We start from the raw sequence: 18,905 nt of genomic DNA on the forward strand, positions 1-18,905 counted from the left end.
AACAGATTTCAGCTCAGGCGTCCGCTTCTCAGAGACCATTTCCCTGACCCCTCTGTTATGAACTGGCCACTGAATGATTCCCTGTCCCTGTCCCTCGGGTTGGTTCTTGTAGAGGTGTCGCTTTTTAATACTCAGCTTTGCATGTTCATCACTTGGTGGTGTGCCCATCTCTCTCTCTCCAAGAACATAAGCTTCATGAGAGCAGGGAAGGACCTTGTCTGTCTGGTCTACCGTTTCCCCGATGACCAGAGCAGTGCAGATTCAGAGGGAGAGCGCTGAATATCTGTGGGATGGAGGGTTGAAGCTGCATCTCTCAGTCCAGCTGGACCCTGCGTTGATGGTGACCCCCGGCATCACTTGGGTTGGGACCACCCACAGTGCCTGTGCTGTGGGCTTTTTTACCCCCGCCCCAGCCTGTGGCCTGGGCTCTGACCCCTGGTCTGTTCCCTTGCAGCCGCCCATGCCAGCTTCCTTTCCCGTCCACGGCGCAGCAGCACAGCCCAGTGTCCTCGCAGAACTCCTCCGTCAGCGGGCCGCTGCACTCCGTGCCCCTGCCGCTCGCAGCTCCCATGGCCCTGGGGGCTGCGCCGCCCCCGCCCGCCGCCTCGCCCAGCCAGCAGCTTGGCCCGGACGCATTCGCGATCGTGGAGCGAGCCCAGCAGATGGTGGAGATCCTCACGGAGGAGAACCGCGTGCTGCACCAGGAGCTGCAGAGTTACTATGACAACGCCGACAAGCTCCACAAGGTAGTGGGTTTCCCCGGGGACGGGGCAGGGAAGGTTCTCGGTATTCCAGCTAGAGGGATCGGATCGGGGGCGAGTGGGACCTAAGGCAGGACGGAGAGGAGCAGGTCAAGTGGGAGAAAGCAAGTGGACACAGAGCCCAGACGGCAGGAACAGCTGGAGATGAGGCCAGAGCGAAGGTTCTCGGAAAGGGACATGGTTCCTTACGGCTCAAGGGGGTTGATTCACTGACTCCCTGGCCAGCGTTTAATTCCACACCTCTTTATGCCAGGTACCATGTAAGACTTTAGGAAGACAAAAATAAATACGCCAGGGTGCCTCCCTTGGAGGAGCTTATCTTCCAAAAGAGGGAGAGTCACTCCTTCAGGTTTGATGGAGAAATCAAAAGCTTTCCCGACAAGCAAAAGTTAAGAGAAGTCAGCACCCCCAAACCAGCTTTATAGCCAATGCTAAAGGAATTTCTCTAGACAGGAAAGAAAAGAAGAAAAAGACCAAACTACAGAAATTAAACCCCAAACAATTAAGAAAACGGTAATAGGATAATACATATCGATAATTACCTTAAACGTAAATGGATTAAATGCACCAACCAAAAGATATAGGCTGGCTGAGCAGAAGAAAACCTGGGCATATATGTAGTTCCACTTACCTCATCACTCTGCCTGATGCCTCCCCCCCAATGGTAATTGTTTTATATTGTTAGGTTAATCATGTTCCCATTATGGCTTGCATTTGTTATTATCTTGTATTGATTGTGAAAACTGATAAACATCTTTTACTATTGTGATTATGTAAAAAAAGCAGGGGTGGGGGGAGTCATCCAAGCTAAACCTGCAGTAGAAGGTCAAGGGGCTACAGGAGAGACAGGAAAGATGCCCCTGGACACAGACTCAGCGGCTGAGCAGCATCTCCCCAAACAGACAGTGTGGGAGAGGGGACACCGAGAGGGGTACAGAGCAGTAAGCTGAGAGAGGCAGGTTCTCCCTTTACATCTGGGATTTCATGCAGGAACCTGGTGATTGCCGTGCTGGTTTCATTAGCTGGTCTCTGCAAAAAAAGCAGTCATGCCTCAGCACCGAGGGCAGAGTGCGCGTTCCGGCATGCTCTCCTTCTGCTTGTGACTCAGCAGGTGGGGAGATGCTGCAGAGTTCCAGCCCGTGTCTTTGTCATGGGAACGTTAGGACGCACGGCAGCCTTCACTCTTAGGGCTTTATGCCCAGAGCCAAAGTCAAGAGGGAGACATCTAGCGAGAGTGAACTGTCACAGGCAGTGATTTCGCCATGACCCACCCGCCAGCACCTGAAAAGCTGCAGGTGGCAAGGCCCTGCAGGTGAGGGACAGAAGTCATAGGATGGTTTCAGGCAGCAGAGCCACGGGGCACCGGAGTTTCCTTTCTGGGGACAAAGCGGCCTATGTGCTCTGTCCTGGGCAGGTCAAGCTTTTGCAGAGAGAACAGGTGGGAATGTAAACGCCCCTGGGCACAGCAGCGTTGCCCTTTGGTTCCGCATGCCAGGGCTTGCTCCTGGCTGGCCCACGGGGGTCATGGCTCAGTGTTGACCTCTCTGTAAAGCCTGGCCTTTCTGCTGGTCCGGGTGTCGGAGCTGCCAGCCCCTCTGATTCCCCCGAGGGCTGGCAGCCGTCGGCTGGGTGCCGTGGGTGGGGTGATGCAACCGTTCACAGACGGGACCTGTTCCAGCACGTTTGTGTGGAGCTTCCGCGGCGAGGGTCTGGAGCTCCCCGAAGTCAAGACCAGGCTTGACTCGGAGAAGTCTGACCGCCTTTACTGGAGGCGACAGACGAGGGGCCGGGACCCGTGGGCTGCCCAAAGATGGCGGCCTCCGCCCTGGGCCAGTCATGCCCCAGCCCATGTGCGGGCTCCTGGCCTTGCCTGGAAGTCACGCTCGGGCCTCGGCTTGCCTCTCACGCCTCCCAGGGCAGCTTCTTTCCTGGTCCAGGCTGAAAATTGGGACGGGCCGCCTCAGCACTTCCTGGGAAGTCAGTCAGTTTTTTTTTTCTCTCTCTCTCTCTGAGAGCCCAGTGGCAGATGTTTCCAGGAGCCGTGCAGACTCTGCTGAGGGCCGAGTGTCATTCTCCCTCTTTTCCATGAATATTTTTGAACAGTTACAGGGAAGATGCAGAAACTGGGAGTTCTTGTTATTCTTCACTGACTTCTTAAAAATTCAAACATATTTTTTATTGGCCTGTAACACACATCTCTTGATGTCGATAACCATTTCTGTTTTTGAAAACCAAAATCAGCCTCCCAGGGACTCAATTTCCCTGCACGGGTATGATCCTTAAGTTTCGCAGCCAAAAGCATTTTGGTAACTTCTGGGAAAGGGGAAAAATCGAAGACTGTACCCTTTCTGAAATCCCAAACTCCTTCAGTCCTTTGAATGTTGTGAATGGTTCTGTAAATATTACATTTCATTAATCACGAATTAGTCATGTATCTAATTGAAACTGTTGGTTTGAAAACTCAGATTTTGATGGATACGTGCCATATTCAGCACTAGTTCCGTAGATCTCCTCGGCAACTGGGACCAAGAGACATAAGAGTGGCCTGAAATCATGACTGGGTGGTTCAAGGCTTGTGTTCCCGAGGTTGCCCTACACCAGGCCTCACCGCTCCATGTGTCTCTGAAGCTGTGTCTCTTATTTGCGCCTCAGGTCTGGGGAGAGGCTTGTCCAGTGAGGTGACTGTACTCCTCAGGGATAAAGACCCCCACTTTGGGTCATGCCACGTCGTAGGATGTGGCCGCCCTGTGTTGGCAGGAGCGCTCATTCTGGAATCCTTCACAGCCTCGGGAGCGCTCACGGAGATTCATCTCCAGGGCAGAACCAAAAATACATGAATTTTTAATTGCAGGGCTTAGCCTATGTGCGGCATGCCAGGAACATAGCAGGAAAAAACGACTGGGCTCAGAGGCTGCCAAAGAGCCACCTGGAAATGAAGACCCTGTTTCCAGAGAGGGGCAGGGTGGTGATTATCCCTGTTAGTGTTGGAATGAGGACCGCAGACCCCCAGAGAGAGTGGCGGTTTTTCATCACTTCCTTTTGGTCACTCATTTTGCTTCTTTTTCCTCCCAGTTTCCCTGAAGCATAATTCATGCATGGAATTTCCAGCAGGACCAGACTGTGGGCTGCTGAGCAGGTTGGCCTCAGAAGCCACTGGGGTGTAGGTGGATGTTTGAAAAGCAACACGTCGATGGTTCCTCTGGACTTTCTTTAGTAAAGACCCTCTTTTTTGTGAGTGAAGCAGCAGTGGCTGTAACCGGGCAGTCTGAGGCGTGGACGGCAGGCCTGTCTTCAACCCTATAGGTCCCTGAGTTGTGCATGTGACGGTGTCTGGGAACAAGCCAGTGTCTAAACTGGGAAGGGCTGAGACTTTCTCACAGCTCCTCTCTGCCCCTTTGCTTCATGGCGGCAGCCCCTGCTGAAACTATAAGCTTTCCACTCTGCTTGGAGTTCCGTTTCTGGGCCAGGGATTGCTTCTCAGAGATTCCCAGGTCTCCTGCAGCCTGCCCTAAGAGCTTTCTGACGTCTTTGCTGGAAGGGAGGCTGGGAGCTGTGGAGGCAAACTCTCTTCATACGTTCCTGCTCAGACTTAGGACTGATCCAGATGGCCTGTATATCAAGACCAACCTGTCCAACTCCTTTCACCTCTGACACATATCGCGTGTATGTGCTAGGTCATTTCTGTTGCATCCAACTCTATGCGACGCTCTGGACTGTAGCCTCCCAGGCTCCTCTGTCCAGCAGATTCTCTAAGCAAGGATACTGGGGTGGGTTGCCATGCCCTTCTCCAGGCGATCTTCCCAACCTAGGGATCGAACCCTTGTCTTTTATGTCTCCTGTATTGGCAGGCGGATTCTTCACTACTAGCACCACCCAGGAAGTGACATTAAGAAAGCCTTAAGATGTTCTGACCCGAGGCTCTGAAGAAGTGTGCAGTCAGAAACCACAGAGCTTTAGACTTAAAATTCTTAAAGTGATTCTAGTCCAATTTCCCGCTCCTTAGAAACCTCATGTCTCTGAAAGGAGGTCATTCGTTTTTATACTTGAATGCTTCCAGAGCAGAGACTCTCACTACTGGGTAGACTTTTGGAAGAGATTGGTAGGAAATTCTCCCTGATGTTGAATCACAATCTCATCTTGCTAACTTCCTACATGTAGTTGTAGTTCTGTAAGAGATTTAAAGGTTAATTATGCAGTCGGTACTTTTGTCATGAGGCAGGGCACAAGTCTAGGGCTATGGGGCTATTTCTGCTCTCAAGGAGTTGACAATCAAATGACAGACTGCATCAGAATTCCAGTCCGATGAATATAACATAGGAGAGTATATGAAATCAGGTGGAGGGAAGTTCTTATGGGTGGCCTAGTTGAAGAAGGCTTCACTGGTGCCCCGTCTTACTGGGGATTGTCCCTGCAACATTGCCCATCTTCTGAAAGCAAAGGCCACCTTTTACAGACAAAATTAGCATAGAAGTGGTGGTATGTTTTGGAGCCATCTCTTCTGAAAACAAAATTAAAAGGAAGGAGCTTAATTTTGTGGTAGGACTATGAGCAGGAATCAGGACAGGCTGTTCTTTCTGCTGCCACATGACCAATAATTCATGATATCTTTGGAAGAGATAGAAAGGCCTCGTTGAAATAAGGGGACTGTGGAGGAACCCACTCTGGTATTAGGAGACCTTTGGAAACAGCCACGCCGAAGGGAGCCTCAGTGTTCGGCCCCGCCCTGGTTGGAGGCCGCTGAGCAGGAGGCCCGACGCCCTGCAGCCTCTTCACCCACCTCTTCTCTGATGTGTCTTGGCTCCGTTGCAGACTCTGGGGCAGTGACCACACTCTGTCTCCTTTAGTCTCTGGCTGCCTGGCTGCTGCGGCGTCCCTGTGTGGGGCTCTCTCTCCCGGGTCCTCCTGTCCCACCGTCTCCTGCAGCGTCAGCGCGCCATCCTCGGCCCTGGGAGCCTCTGGTCATCTCCCTAAGCGGTCTCCCCTTCGTGGCCTCATCTGTCCTCTGCACGTAGTGGCACAACTTTGCCCTCCCGACTTTCAGACCTGTCTCTCCCCGGCTAGCTGGAAGTCTTTACCCTGTTGTTCTGCAGGCCCTACAGGCGTGGTATCTCCAAACCCAGACTGGTTTCCTTTCTTTGGTAAACGTGTGTGCCTTATCATCATTTATCTTGGCTGACTCTCGTTACTCGGCCTTCTGAGCTGTGACTGTGTTTGGTTTCTTTCTCCGTGCCCGTCCAGACCCGTCACGGAGGCTGACTGAGCCTACTCTTCAGTGTCTTTGGGATCTATCTTTTTGGTCGTCTGGGTTCACTCTTTGTCACGTGTCCCTGAACTGTTCACAGTAGCTTTTACCTGGACTCCTTTCTCCTGCCTCCTGTCTCGGCAGCCCTGTCCTTTAGTCTGAACTCTGTAAAGCCTCAGGTGAGATTTCTGCTGCCCTCCCCTCCCCGAGCCCTCCCACGCCCGTCCTTCTCTTCACAGCCCTGCCTCTGGGCTGCCTCGCTCCCGCCTCTCGCCCTTGCTCCCATCCCCAGATGACCTGCCTGTCAGACACACACACACTCTTTGGTGGCTCTGTCTTGGTCCAAGCCCTCCCTGTCTTCCTTGAATGCCAGAGCCCTTTAGCCTTTTCTTTTCTGCTTGGCAAGTTTCTGTTCATCCCTCAGGACTCATTTTAATTGGCATTTTCTCTGAAATCTTGTTTTAAAGAAACCCCTCCTTACCCCTGCTACATCAAGGACTTTGTCTCTAGGCTACACGGCATTAAGTCACCATACCTTTTGTCAGACTGCACGGGAGACGCGTGCATGCCTGCACACAGGCCAGTGAGGCTGCGGGGCCCGCAAGACCAGACACTGTCTTAGGTCTGCTCCCCGGGCACCCGGACACGCAGTGAGTGTGTGATAGGTGTCTGTTAGGGTAGGTATTGGTTTATCAGTGGCTACAGGAGTCTAAGCAGGGACTCTTTGATCTGGGCAGTTGGGATTCAGGCAGTCAGGGTACCTGGCTTATGGTGACGCAGCTCTCCTGTGAAGAGACCAAAACGCGGTGCAGACCTCTTTGTGCCCTGGGAGGGGTGCTGGAGTTCTCAACCCCGCCACTTTGCCTCTGATTCCAACTTTTAGTAGCCAAGATTGTGGGCACTCTTTACTTTTTCTGGGCTTCCCGTGTGGCTCAGCTGGTGAAGAACGTGCCTACAATGTGGGAGACCTGGGTTCGATCCCTGGGTTGGCAAGATCCTCTGGAGAAGGGAAAGGCTACCTGCTCCAGTATTCTGGCCTGGAGAACTCCATGGACTGTAGAGTGTCCACAGAGTCGTACACGACTGAGCAACTTTCACTTTACTTTTTTATACATATCTACTTTAAAACCTGCTATTGTGTTATACTCCTGTTATAACAGTTTCAGCTACTTGTTATAGATTTATATATGCCATAGATTAAAGACTTTGCCAGTGACAGCCCTGGATTTAGTGAAATACAAGAGAGAAAAGGTGGTTTTAATTCATGTCTTTTCAGTTCCCTCACATAAAGAGAAACCTCTGTGTTTCACATAAAGAGAAACAATCTTGACAGATTGGTTTACACTTAGATGCAAATCCATTAGTCCTTTATATAGATAATTTCATAAACAAAGGGTAACAAAACTAAGCGATGAAACCTTTCTTCATGTGGATTTTATATTCCTTCAGGGATGAGGGTCTCAGGAAGAGCACTATACTTAGAGTCAGGCAATTTGGGTTCTAGCTGTGATCCTTTCATTTTCTTGTACTTTAATATTTTTCTTAAGTTAACTGAGAAAAATAATAAATTACCATACAAAGTATAAGAGTATGAGTTATGTTTAAATTCACCCCTTCCTGACAGACATCTGATGGACATTGTACTGACAGACGTCGGATGTACCAGCTGGTATCAGATGGTCCCGCCAGACTTGTGAGTCTGTCATTCACAGGATCCTAACGTGGCCCTGGGGGATACGGGGGAGTGAAGTCGACTGCAGGATTTGCTAGCCATACTTGAGGTGCAGAAAGGCTGTGTTAAAGATGCAGCCTTCACACTGGGAACGTCCAGGAATCAGTATAACTAAGTCATGGGTGAGAATGTCAGATGTTCCACTTCCATGCTGTTTCTTTCTTTCAGTTTGAAAAAGAACTTCAGAGAATCTCGGAAGCCTATGAGAGCCTGGTCAAGTCTACCACCAAGCGAGAGTCGCTGGACAAAGCGATGAGGAACAAACTCGAAGGCGAGATTCGAAGGCTCCATGACTTCAACAGAGACCTCCGAGGTACATCACTCACGTTTTCCCTGCCCTAAACACCCTCACCCCATGTAGCTGACAGTCTAACTTCAGGTCCAGATTGTGTTAGATAACCTTGTAAATCCCAACCTCCTGGGGAAGGGGCCCCCAAAGAGCAGAAGTGTTCTTTTCACCTTATAGGTTGCCCAGTGCAGCATTGAGGCTGAGAAGCAACAACCTCTAGGCATGAGTCCTTGAAAGGGAGGGAATATGTTTGCAGCTCCTTCTTGCTTCAGATACACCTAGCATGATTCATGTTGTGAATGGGAATGTCTGAAAAGACCAGTGTTGCATGCACAACGCTTACCATATCAAGCTGAAGCATTTGATTGCATTCTTTGAAAACCAACACTTAACACTTGCTCAGTATATAGTGTAGAAGACAGACACGTGTCCCTCTTGGAGAAAAAACAAACCCACGGTTATGAGAAGAGTAAACATATACCAACTTCCTAAAAGCTCGGGTCCCATGTTGCAGGATCTTGACAACCTCCTCTGTGCAGATTGATTTGACCCATGAACTTATACTTCACTTTAGTCAGCCAAGCCATTTTTTTCAGTTCTCTCATGTCAAAAGACTCAGTGTACTTGGAGTCTGTAGCTGGAACCTACATTTTTTTTTTTTTATTACTGTAAACCCTTCAGTTTTGGGTATGATGTATGCTCAGTAAAACCTTGTTAGGTTGAATTATTTAATTGAATAAATGAAGACTGACCAAATGGCATGAGCAAACCTAGAACTCACTGAGTAGAGTCTTCATCCATTAAGTCATCTTGACTTGTTCCTGCTATTTATTTATTTGTTATTTTCAACTTTTTGTTTCCCAGCTACAGAGAACTGACAGTCAAGTTTAGATGAGGGCTGGGTTTGAGGCCAGGGGAACTCAAGCCCTTTGTGAGGACTTTGCTGGGCTTTCAGGTACCTGCTCTTAACTGCCTGCCACTGGTGCACCCCTTGGCATTAGATTTCGTAGAGGCACAGCATGGCCACTAGACTTTCCTTTTGAAGTTTTGGAACATCTTGTTCCTCCCCAGGAGTTGTTCAGTTTGGGGCTCCTGCCTGGGCAGCTCTCCCTACCAGCTCTCAGCACCCAGGTCATTTGTCAGTTGCAGGATGACTTAGATCCACATGCATTTCTTTGTAACCATCTCCTCTCTATGTCCAGATCGACTGGAGACAGCCAACAGACAGCTGTCCAGCAGGGAGTATGACGGACACGAAGACAGGGCGGCCGAGGGGCTTTACGCTTCCCAGAGTGAGTCTCCTTGCTTACCTTTCCCAACTGCGTGGTTTTAAAAGCTCGGGGCTTAAGGAGAGAAGCCTGTTCATTTTAAGTAAGATTTGTGCTGCTTGCTTTTTGTTTATTAACTTGACATATAAGCTGTTGGGCCAAAGATGAGGCCCTCTTGGGTCTGCCTAGGACAAAGCCGAGATTGTAGTATTTCAGTAATGTTTATTCTGACCTCCTGCCCTTCAGCTTCTATTTCTAATACCCTCCAAGAAATTGCACTGTTGCAGTATTCCCTGGCACTCACCACCTGAAGTAAGGCATAATTCTTCATCTCCTTCATGGAAAGGGAAGGAGGTCTGTGGTGGGATTCGCTCTTTTGTCATGTTTTGTGTGCCTGTAGGTTGAGCATTTCTGAACTGGCCGCCCCTGGCAGCATGAAGCAATATAAATGTTCCCAGCATGGGTCTTCATTGGTGATGCTCGATGGTGACCCCAGTGAGCCCATTTCAGCCAGAAATAAAATGGCTCCCTCCGCCTCTAGATTTACTGGGAAATACTCTATTAATTTCACCAGAGGCAAATAAAAGAACCAAATGGGTTTTGAAAAACCATCAATTGAAGTTTGAATTTCTGCAAATTCATTGTCTAAATCAGAAACATAAAAATCCAGCTGTCTTTTTTGGGGAACTGTTTAGAAAATTGAATTCATTTCTCTGTCATAATTCTCAGCAGCATTGTGAGTTAAGCTCACAGCTAAAGACAGTTCTAACAGCAAAAAGTCTTGTTTAAACACTGGCCATCCACTGTATAGTGATAGTGTATTCTGGTGCTTGGATCCCTCAATACAGGTCTACATTTTCAAAGCTGAGAAATACTTGGATACATTTTCTAATTTCCAATACTGTTCATTGGGGTTAATGTTTCTTCTTTGTTTTTCCCAAATTTACTCACAATTGCATTCCACTTTTTCCCAGATTTTCTCATGATCAAACTTCAGCTTGAGTCTCAGTTTCATTTTTAAAACTCTGGCAAATAGACACTCATACAGTCTTGAGTTTTTGCATTGGATTCCTTTGCATTAGGTGAATTGGCCTGTGCTCCAGACGTATATACAAAGCTATATATATATATATATATATATATAAGCCTCTTGAGATATTCACTTTCCTAACAAAAGTTATTTCTCCTCATAGATGCAGTGGATTTACTGTTTCATCTGAACATCCATTTGACAAATGAGTCATCTGTACTGTTAGCACTTAGGATTTTGACACCTTAATTTTTAAAAATTAATTTATATTTTAAATGGAAGATGATGTCTTTACAGTACTGTGATGATTTTTGCCACACATCAGCATAAATCGGCCCAGGTATACATGTTTCCTCCCCATCCTGAACCTCCCACCCATCTGCCTCCCCACCCTATTCCTCTGGGTTTGACACCTTAATTTTGCATGATCATATTCCTCAGTAGAGTAAGGATTCTTGTGCCGTTATGTCAGCAGTGTCACTCTGCTGATACTCTGCCTTCTTGTCAGGAGATATTATTTTGTCACGTAGCTCAGGTCAAAATGGAAAAGTCAGTGAGTTTCATCAGATGAGCATTTGCTGTAGCCTCCCAGCCCAGGCTGTGCTGATGGACTAATAGGTTTTGGTGTTGTGTGAGTTCAGAAATATTCCCGACAACTTTAACCTTCTGGCTCAAAGCTAAAGCATCAGTAATGCAGGCAAAGAGGCCCTTCCAGCTTTACAAGGAATGATTTGTTCTGTGCAAATATGTTCTGCTGTTCCAAAGGTATAAACAAGAGAGTCCAGGGGCATTTTTCAACTGCTGAAAGGTGCCTCAGTGTTGACGTGTGATGTAATTGCATCTCGGCAGGGCCTTTGAAGCAGGGTTGCTAACACTGATAGCTAACCAATTTTTCATTACCTAGTCTTTGCAGGACAGTTTGTGCCTTCCTCCCAGCTTTATAATTATTTGCATTAGCTTTTCCTCTCCTGGAGTGGCCAAGAGATGGACTCGAGATGTTATTTCAAGTTTATAAATAGTTTTTTTTCTTAGTGAGTTGGAAGAACTCTTTGTATGAAGGAAATTAGCATGTTTCCTGCCATATATAGTGCAGATATTTTTTCCCCAGTTGTTTTTATATCTTTGAGTACAGTGCCCTTTATCTTATAGATTTTTCAAGTGACTATATTTGTGCCTTCTAGGTTTTAGGTCATGCTTAGAAATGCTTTTTCCACTCCAAAATTATAAGCATATTCACCTGTGTTTTCCTCATGTATGTTTATGATTTCATTGTTTGTGAGGCTTATATTTTAGGAGCTAATTAAGGAGGCATAAAAGAAGGGAAATTCATGAAGAACTAATCTGGAGGCAAGGAGACTGGTTAACAGATAATTTTGTATCTGAACGAAGAAGTAGTAGTGGAGGGTAGGAGACAGAGCAATAGGTGACAAATGAGAGGGCTTGGTGACCAACTGAATGATGCCGGAGAGTGAAACAAGTGTGACTAGGGCCACTGGATATATGGTCATCCTTTACCAATAAAAAGCAGGAGGAGGAGACATGGGGACTCGGTAACAAGTGGAGGTTTGAGCGTGTTGAGTCATCTCCTACTGCGGCCCACAGCTAAGTAAGCAGCTGTAATGGCCAAGGTGTAGACGTAGCCTGGAGGCTGGTGACAGGAGGCGCTGTCTGTCAGGCCTTCCTTTTCGCACGTGGGCACAGCATGGCAGGCACAAATCACTCTCTTCATAGTTAGTAATGTGTTCCATTATCTGTATAGTCTTTTAGAAAGTCTGTTATAAGAATACTTTTCAATGCCTAGAAATTGTACTTATAAACACTGAGTATACACTCAAGAGGAGCCATGTTTTGCAGATGAGCCTTGCAAGGAGATTCTAATACTTGGCTAAGAGAAAGGTAAAACAGACTGCATAGCAAATAGCAGTGATGTCTCTGGATCCTGCCTACCAGGAGCTAAGTTGCAAAGGCCCTGACAAGCAACTTGGCCAATGGAAAAGTTAGAGGGAAAGGGGAAAATAGAAAATAACATGTTTGACGGTTTTGCTCCATGTTCCAGTTGAAGCTTAGAGTCCAGGTCCTAAAACACCCAAGGCATTCTTGCAATATGAGCGGTGGGGAGGACCTCTGTAAAGTCCCAACCAGTGGAAGGGGATGTCCTTCCTGGCCTGATTTCCAAGTTTCCCTCCTGCCCAGAGTAGTTTTCCTTTAAAGACAGAACTCTGCTCTTCTTTGGAGCCTGAGAAAGGCCTGGGTGTTCTGCCTGAGTCGTTACACATAGCTCTACAAGTTGAAATAAGCATTCAACAGAGTGATAATTGTGCTCCTCTCAGACATGAGATTGTCTGAATTAAAAATCTCTGTGAATGAAGTGCTTAGGAGTTTTAAGACTCTGGGGAGTGTTTTTCTCCTCGTGATGTTGCATTGTTCTCTTTCGAGGAATTCAAAAATTTGTGTGTGTGTGTTTTCTGATTGTGTGTGTGTGTGCTCAGTCGCTCAGTTGTGTCCAACTCTTTGCAAGTGCATGGTCTGTAGCAATTTCCCAGGCAAGAATCTTAGAGTGGTTGGTCATTTCATTCTTCAGGGGATCTTCCCGACCCAGGGATTGAACCTGAGTCTCCTGCATTGGCAGGCAGTTTCTTTACAACGGAGCCACCTAGGAAGCCTTTTTTGGTTTTACTTACTTGTTTTTCCAAATATGTTTGCAGCCAAATTACTCCTTAAAAACAGGGCATCTAGCCAATTTCTTTTTTGATCTGGCTGAGTGAAACTGGCTACTTTAGCTTTTTCAACTTACTGAGATTCCTGGTTTCCCCATTTATTCATCTGTCTCACACACACGTGCACACACACACACGCACACACACACACACACACACGCACACACACACACGGAGCAAACATAGACCACTGTCCACAAAAGGAAGTTCCCCAGGAATGTCTGTCATCATTCTTAGCTCTGTCTTGTCAATAAGTGAAATGCGTTATCTGTTTCTTACTGAAAGTTAGTAACTCTGCAGAATTTCTATCACTAGTATGTCTGGAGGGGGTTGCCATTTCCTCCTCCAGGGGATCTTCCTGACCCAGGGAGGAACCTGCATTTCCTGTGTCTCTTACATTGCAGGTGGATTCTTTACTGCTTGAGCCATCGGGGAAGCCCATATTAGTAGGTCAGAAAGCAAAAAATAAAATATTAGTTGTGGGGAAACTAGACTGGCAGAGATCTTATTGTATTCTTGAGTGGAGGAGGAGCTGATGAGCTCTGGCAGCTTGTATTATTCCAGGATAAAACCCATGTGTGTTACAGGATGGCCAGAGACTTCTCTCCCCATCCACGCCTTGGGATTCTTTAGGCCTCATGGGTTCAGCATATTTGGTTAAACTGAAGTCTATATAAGTTAAATTCTGGCTGTTAAGTGTCCCTCTCTAAGAAAAAAAAATATTTTTTGAACATTCATTTATTTGTTTAATAAGTTATGGGTATAAATAAGTTAGGAGTAATTCGTAATATTTGATTTCCTTTATGATCCTCATGGGTTTAAAAATGAACCAAAAAAGAAAAAGTGTGGGACCACTGTTTTAAAAATAACAATAATTTTCCATTTTCAATTTGTCTTATAATCATCTTCTTATCTTTAAGCCTTACTTTAGATACTTTGATTTTCTGTCTCTTTTATAACATAAAAGAGGCAAAAATAATCTCCTAAAAGAAAATCCGTCTTTTTGTATTTCCTCTAAGGGCTTATGTGAAACAAAGCAGAAATCACAATGACATAAATATTAATTCTGTTGACCCACATAGAGCACGGGGAGCGTATTCTGAGTCCTCGCCATGTTTCATTACATGCTGATGTGGCTTTCTATCAGGCTTCATCAGGAAGCAGAGGCGAGATGCTGGCACGTGTGGATGCACTGGGTACCCCCCTCCTCTGTGGGCCTGTTGGTGCTTGGCAGCTGGCACCTGGGCGTGAAGCCCGTCCTGCAGCACTTATTTTGCCTACGTTCTCCGTGGGCACCATTTCTTAGTGTGAATCTCCTCCACTCGATGGGAGAGTTACAGGCATTCTTTGTCAACATCCAGCCCCAGCCTTCATTAAAACCCTTTGGATTTTTATGTACCTGGCACTCAATAAATGTTTACTGAGGGAAGGAGTAACAGTGGGAAATCCTTGTCAGAACAGGCTTGAAATTTTCATCATGGCACATCACTATCAAAATGTTCTTTTTTAGCTCAGTATCTCCCACCCATGTTAGGAGCTACCTCTGGTTCTGCTCAGTTATTTCAAGATATTAGGTGAAATTATTAATGAGAATAGAAGCAACTTAAAAATGCTTGATTTTTTTTTTGCCTTTCACCTTCCCCTCCTTTCTTGTTTTTCAAGTAGGAAGATATCCAGGTAAAGGGAATCTTCCTTCTACTTCCAGAAACAGTAGTGTTTTTCATGAAAATGACTACTATGTACTAAAATGTAGTTGGTTCCCTGACTCCTCTTTTACTCTGCTGTGGTCATGTTGAAGCTGAGAGCTGACGGTGGTACATAAAAGTTTTGGAGGCAGCCGGCCATATTCTTGCACAGACCAGTCCATAGGCCATGCCTGACACCACAGATCAGCTCCTGGGCAAAGAGGAAGGGAACGTCCATGAAAGCCTGCTAAGGTACATTTCTTAAACTGAGGAAATTTTCTTGCCCTAAATTAACTGATTTTCCTTCTAAGGAGATGACCTTTAGATGGCCTCTGCATTTAGTTGTTGTTCAGTCGCTCAGTCATGTCCTACTCTTTGTGATCCCATGTAACACACCAGGCTTCCTCGTCCTTCACTATCTCCCAGAGTTTGTTCAGATTTATGTCCATTGTGTCAGTGATGCCATCTAACCATCTCATCCTCTGTCATCTGCTTCTCCTTCTGCCTTCAATCTTTCCCAGCATCAGGGTCTTTTCCAATGAGTCAGCTCCTCGCATCAGGTGGCCAAAGTATTGGAGCTTCAGCATTAGTCCTTCCAATGAATATTTAGGGTTGATTTCCTTTAGGATTGACTGGTTTGATCTCCTTGCTTTATTAGGACTAAAAATGCGGTTCTAAAAAGCAGAGGTTTTTATAGGCACGAGCTCAAGCAACCTAATCTCGGATCAGTCACCACATATTCCATTTCTTGGGTTCTCATTAACATGCTCAGTGACCTGAAGTTAGATGCTTAATCTCCCTATACCTACATTTCATCTAAAGAAATAGAGAGCAGAATCTCCCAATTCAGCCAGCAGAGCTTTGTGGGCTCATCAGTGATAGGAAATGCAAAGAAGACTTTATGCGTTTATTCTGCAGACTTGCATTTATGGATTTGTAAGGCTACACATTTATTTTGCAACGTTTCTTCCTGTTCCTGTGCATCCTTCCTCCACCTTCTCTGGAAGAACCTGCCAGTTTTCAGTGTGGGGAAATGGGCCATGTTCCCAAGGAATGCCTGTGTGGCCTGCCGAGCCTTGCTAGGTTTTGAAAGCAGAGTGTGTGACTGCTTAAACCACTTGATCAACCTTGACAGGCAGCACTGAGAAACTTCAAACCTTCATGACAACCAACAGTGCATCCAGCCTGCAGGGTGTCTGTTTACATTCCATCAAATCTTCTCCCCAAGTGTGAAAATTAATGTTATTCAATTTAGGCTGATTTTCTGTGCCTGAAGAACCAGAGCTGATGGTAGAATTGTCTCTCGGTCATGTGTTGATGTCCAGTCTCTAACAAGTGAACGTGGCTTATGATTTTCACGTCGTTGGTTTTTAAATTATTTGCTTACTATTCCTTTTTGATAGTTGAAAAATCAAGTGTCTTAAACTTCATTATGACCTGTGTTCCTTGCATTCATAGCTAGATGGATGGATGGAAAAAGCACAGACTGAAACCCATTTGCATTTCATGTGGCATCAGGGACCCTTCACTTTCGCTGACAGTTCAGAGCCAGGAAATCCATGTTCAGGTCTCAGCTCAAATTAAATGGCAGTTACTCAGAGAAGGCTGCCTGAGATAGGATCCAGTTTTCCTTTTTACATATCCCTCCAGTCCCCTGTTCCCTTTGTAAACACTCACCATCCTGTAAATGAGGAACCATTTGGATGACCATCTTCTCCCTTCCCTTGCTAAGCTGTCCACACCATGAGGGCATGGACCCTGTCATTCTCACCATTATAGTCCCAGATTACTATGTTTCCGGAAGCTGGCACAGTGCCTGGTGCTTGGAAGCATTTAATAAGCACTTGTTGGATGTTGAATGAAATGATGACCATTATCATTTTGTCCGAAACAGTTATTAGCTACCTACTGTGGTTGAGCTGTGTTCTAGACTGTGGATCAGCAAACTCTTTCCATAAAGGGACAGAATGTAAATAAGTCTAGGCTTGGGGGCCACAGCTACTCAGCTCCGTCCCTGTGGTCTGAAAGTCACTGTAGATGAGCCATGGACAGATGGTGTGGCTGTGGGCTGGATTCGGCCTGCAGGCCACAGTGTGTGGACTTCTGTTTTAGGCTCTGGTTATGGAGAAGCGACTTAGCATGCATGCATATGGAGGAGGAAGGGAAAGAAGAAGCCCCAACAAAAAAGGAGGATGGAAAATAAAGAACTTCAGAAATATTTCTTAGATCTTATTTTGTTAATTGTCCGAATTTATAAATCAGGATTTAATTGTTATTTTCTTTTCCTGGTAGGGTTTTAGTCATCTTTTACTTCATTCCTAATTAGGTGAACATGGTTATTTCACATGAGATAAACTGAGACACATATGAATGCAGTTACAAGCCTTTGTTAGCCCAGTGGGAATCCGTAATTAGCTAATGGTGGAAACAGGGCTGGGCAGGATAGCCCTGTGGTTAGCCACCGGTTGTAGCCTCCTGGGTACCAAGATCTTAGAGGTCCCTCTCCCAGCAGGGCCATTAATCTTCCCATAAGCATCCTGGTGTGAGGTGAGGTCTACAGTTCTTGGGTTGAGGAGTATCTGAATGGCCGTAAGTCTGGTTATCAGCGGCGCGTGTATCCTCTGAACTGGATGGCCATTATGAGTGACAGTGATTTCAGAGGCTGTTGATCTGATGGTTCAGAGTTTACCTTTAGGTGGAGTTGCAAGTGTGCTCCCTCGTAATCTAGCCTTCAGGTACTGGTTCAGATCATGCAGAAATGGTAAGGTGGCCACCACGGGTTGAGCACTTCCTGTCCACCAAGCGCCATGCTGACCTCTGTCTGTGTGCAGTCCCGGTTCATCCTCCAAGCAGCCCTGTGAGGTGGGCATTACAGGTCTTTAATGGATGAGGGGACTAGGGCTCAGGAACGTTAAGGAACTTGTCCATGGTCATACAGGCAGGTAAGTGGAGCAGACAGGCTTCGAACCCAGGGTGTCCTGATTCTCGAGAGCCACTTCCTGTGTACCAGGCATTAGAGACAGGTAGCAGGGTTGGATTCCCAATGATTTTAGAGCTCATTTAGCGTGGCCTCCATGCTTCATTAAAGAAGAAACTGTGACCAAAGATGATTAAATGATTTGTCCAAGGCCCCCTCAGTACTTAATGCAAGACCATGATAAGAATAGGGACCTCCTTTTTCTTAATTTTTTTCCTTTCCAGCCTCCGATGGTCATCTCTGTTGGCTCTAGGAGTAATGAGAAATTTCACATTTTTTACCCAGAGGAGAATCCAGCTTAGTAAGCAAACATAAGTAATTCTTGTACTAGAATTCTTAACTGCAAATTATTTAGCCCAGTACTGTGACTTAATGATAGTGTATTCATGTCATCTTAAATGAGTTCTAGCTACTGGAATGAACATTTTATGTTTCTTAAAATGTTTGAACCTGAGCCAATTATAATAAAAAGCCTTGCTGGCCAGTTCAGTATATCTCCTCAGATACTAAAACAAGAAAATTGTTGAGACCAGCCTAGAATCTTAAAAGTTTTTCTCAAAACGTCTATGAAATTAAACTGTTTGTTCTCTGGATGATAAGAATAAAAAATAAGCAAATTACAATAAGTAACCCTGGGGTGTGGTTTCTTACAATTAGTTTTTGAAATTATTTTTGGTTCATGAATTGGAAGCAGAATATACGGTTGTATCTTAATGGAATCCAAGAACTTTGAGGGGACAAAGTGTTTTAAGTCCAGAAAATTTGGTCTTGAACCATTAAAAATAAGCTTGCATCTGCTTCTAATTTGCTTCTTGCCGACAAAGACTGTGGTTTGGTAGAAAGAAGAAGAAAAGGATCTGCTCAAAGCAAGTTACAAAATTGACAATGGAAGAGCTTGCAGAAGCTAAAGGAAGGGAGAATCTGTAATTGCAGCTGACTCATTTCTTTCTCCCTGATCAGAAAATTAAACCACTTCTGTTCCCATATAGAACAGTTTCCCCAGCATCTACTTCTCTCACCCAGGTTTTGGCGTTAAGCCGTATCTGCCATTCAGAGGTCCCGTTTAGAAAGAATAGTTTTATTATATGTATTATAGTAATGCCTTGAAGTGAAAGTGAAGTGTTAGTCGCTCAGTCGTGTCCAACTCTTTGTAACCCTTGGACTGTCACCTGCTGGGTGCCTCTGTCCATAGGATTCTCCAGGA

General features: G+C 46.0%; 1 protein-coding gene across 5 annotated transcripts in view; it reads left to right on the forward strand.

The window, feature by feature from the left end:
• AMOTL1 (angiomotin like 1) overlaps nucleotides 1–18,905 on the forward strand; it is a 207,099-nt gene that overhangs the window by 139,334 nt on the left and 48,860 nt on the right. For all 5 annotated transcript variants that reach the window (XM_065946303.1, XM_065946307.1, XM_065946304.1 and 2 more), the window contains 3 exons: nucleotides 455–746; nucleotides 7,904–8,048; nucleotides 9,227–9,316. In XM_065946303.1, coding sequence (XP_065802375.1) covers nucleotides 455–746; nucleotides 7,904–8,048; nucleotides 9,227–9,316 — 527 coding nt within the window. The remainder of the gene's footprint in view (nucleotides 1–454; nucleotides 747–7,903; nucleotides 8,049–9,226; nucleotides 9,317–18,905) is intronic.

This window comes from Muntiacus reevesi, chromosome 9 (assembly GCF_963930625.1).
Source record: "Muntiacus reevesi chromosome 9, mMunRee1.1, whole genome shotgun sequence".
NCBI classification, from domain to species: Eukaryota; Metazoa; Chordata; class Mammalia; order Artiodactyla; family Cervidae; genus Muntiacus; species Muntiacus reevesi.